The sequence below is a fragment of the Geospiza fortis genome, unplaced genomic scaffold (assembly GCF_000277835.1).
Source record: "Geospiza fortis unplaced genomic scaffold, GeoFor_1.0 scaffold415, whole genome shotgun sequence".
Classification (NCBI taxonomy): domain Eukaryota; kingdom Metazoa; phylum Chordata; class Aves; order Passeriformes; family Thraupidae; genus Geospiza; species Geospiza fortis.
In genome coordinates this window covers 46,742-49,020 of record NW_005054672.1, presented here as the reverse complement: position 1 = coordinate 49,020, position 2,279 = coordinate 46,742, and the positions used below count along the sequence as shown (strand labels likewise).

The 2,279-nt window shown below is 63.7% G+C and overlaps 1 protein-coding gene across 1 annotated transcript in view; it reads left to right on the top strand.

Moving 5' to 3' along the window:
- Positions 1–1,234: 1,234 nt before the first annotated feature.
- HAP1 (huntingtin associated protein 1) overlaps positions 1,235–2,279 on the top strand; it is a 9,963-nt gene continuing 8,918 nt past the window's right edge. Inside the window, exon 1 of the mRNA XM_031065066.1 lies at positions 1,235–1,295. Coding sequence (XP_030920926.1) covers positions 1,235–1,295 — 61 coding nt within the window. The remainder of the gene's footprint in view (positions 1,296–2,279) is intronic.

Below are 2,279 nucleotides of genomic sequence, written 5' to 3'. Positions count from 1 at the left end.
TCTCCTTCCCTGGGGACAGCAGGGTGGGAGGGTTTGGGGCTGGGGAGCTGCTTTCTGGGAGGCCCCCAGGTCTGGTGGTCGCAGTGCCAGGGGGCACAGGACTGGGGAAGGCTGTGGGTGTGCTTTGGGGGCTGTGTGTTGCCTTGTGCTGTCCCTGTGTGCCAGGGGGGAGCAGGGTGGCCCGGTCTGGGTGCTGTGCATGTGGCAGCGACCCCGAGCACCTGCCAGGAGAGAGGGCAGCCATGCCCTGGCATGAGATGGGAACGAGGGGCTGCTTGCGGCACAATGGTGGAGGTGGGAGCAGGGCTGGGGATGTGCAGGGAGCTCCTGCCCTGCAGGGCAGAGGAGCAGCAGGGCCAGCATCCCGAGCCAGAGCCATTGCAGGTGGCCAGAGAGCAGAGATGTGCTGGATTTATGGCCCGTCTCGTGATGTTTATGGTTGGCATGAGGCAGCTGCTGATGCTGCCCAGCCCTGCCCTGCCCGGCACGGCAGCTCCCTGCTCTGCATCCTGGTGCCGACAGGGTGGAGGTTCGCAGGTGGACTTTGCTCTGCGAGGTGGAGCTCCCCAGGGCTTTCCTGGCACTACTGCCGTGTCTGCCCAGTGCCGGGCAACTCGACAGCTCCTCCCTGCTCGCTCCACAGGCAGCGAGCCAGCAGCGACCCTGTGGAGGGCAGGCTCCTCTCCTCTCCTGTCCTGTCCTCTCCTGTCCTGTCCTGGCGCTGCTTTGGTGCTGAGCCCCTCGGTCACGTAGCAGCCACCGCAGAGCAGGTACGCTGTCCCCTTGCCTCTGCCAAACCTGCCCCACATTCAGGGGTGGAGCTGAGCTGGATTCCGTTCCCACAGCTCTCCTGTGCCATCGGCAGGGAGCAGGGACACCTGAGCCCCGGCTATGCCGCCCGGGCTGGCAGATGGTGCCTCCAGGAAGCTGTTTGTCCTATGGGGGTTCAGGATGTGTCCCTGGAACCCTCGAGCATCACCTGAACAGCTCCTTCCCCGCAGGCAGGGGCCGGAGAAGGGACTCTGGTGTGCCGCTCCAGGGAGCCCGGCCGGACAGTGCCTCTCCCCATGGCAGCCAGGCCCCCACGTAACACCAGCCAAACTGGACACCCCGCTCCCACGAGAGACCCTCCCCAGCCAGAGCCCCCCCGCCTGCCACGTCCAGCCCAGCCCGGGCTCTGCTGTCACCGCCTGTCTCCACTCCAGCCCGCTGCCCCAGCCGGGCACACGCCGCGATGCCGCGACCATCACCGGTGGGTACAGCTGAGCGTGCCAGCGGGCCCCGGGGGAGCTGGGGTGAGGGGGGTGAGGAGTTGGGTCTCCTTTGGGCTGTTCCTCCACCTTGTCCCCGTTCTGTGGCGGAGATGAACCATTGTCCCGGCATCCTTCACCCCACGCTGCATGCCAGGCCCGCTGTCCCCAGCGCAGAGCATGGCCAGGAGATGGCAGCAGGACCCTGCCCGCGGGCAGCGGGAGGATGAGGAGGGAGCAGGACAGAGCTGGGGAAGGGCCCCTGAGTGCCACCCTGCGGGGGACCCCGCAATCCCCACACCAGTGGCTCTGGGGACAGACCCAGTCCCAAACCCCCAGGGGACAGAGTGGGCTGAGGGGTGCAGGACGTTCCCCCCTGCACAGCCCCCTCCCGCACACGCCCCCCACCCTGGGCTGATGTCGCAGGTCCCGGCTTGATGGTGACACTGGGGGGGGGGGATGTGACAGTCCGCGGAATCCCAGCTACCAGTGAGGCACCACGGCGGAACAAAAAGGCCACAGCGGCAGCACGGGCCTGGGGTGGCAATGGGTCACTTTATTTGGTGTTACACTCCCTTGAGTCTCAGATCCCGGGCGATGAGCTGGGGGCAAACAACAGCTTATAAAGGGGGGGCAGCTCTCAAGGGAGGATACAATGTTCAACTAATCAGGAGAACTGGGGGTGGAATACAAGGGCAAGGGATACAAGGGAGGAAAACTGCTTGGGACAGGAGGGGTTAACAACTGGATGTGGGAGGAAAGGGTTTGAAACTTGGCAGAAAAGTAGCTAAGTAGCAAAGAGATAAACCGACACCTGGCTCGATTAAATAACAAAGATAAGTCTGTGACACTCTAAAAGCAGGAGGAAAAAAAAGCCAAAAAAACTACCAAATAACAAATCAAACAACAACCTGCAAAATAAAAACACACTGCAGCAGGCTGACGCCGTGTCCCCCTGTCCCCAGAGCTGTGCAGCGAGGCTGTCCCCGAGGTGGAGATCGTCAGCCTGCTGGGCGAGCAGCTGCCCCG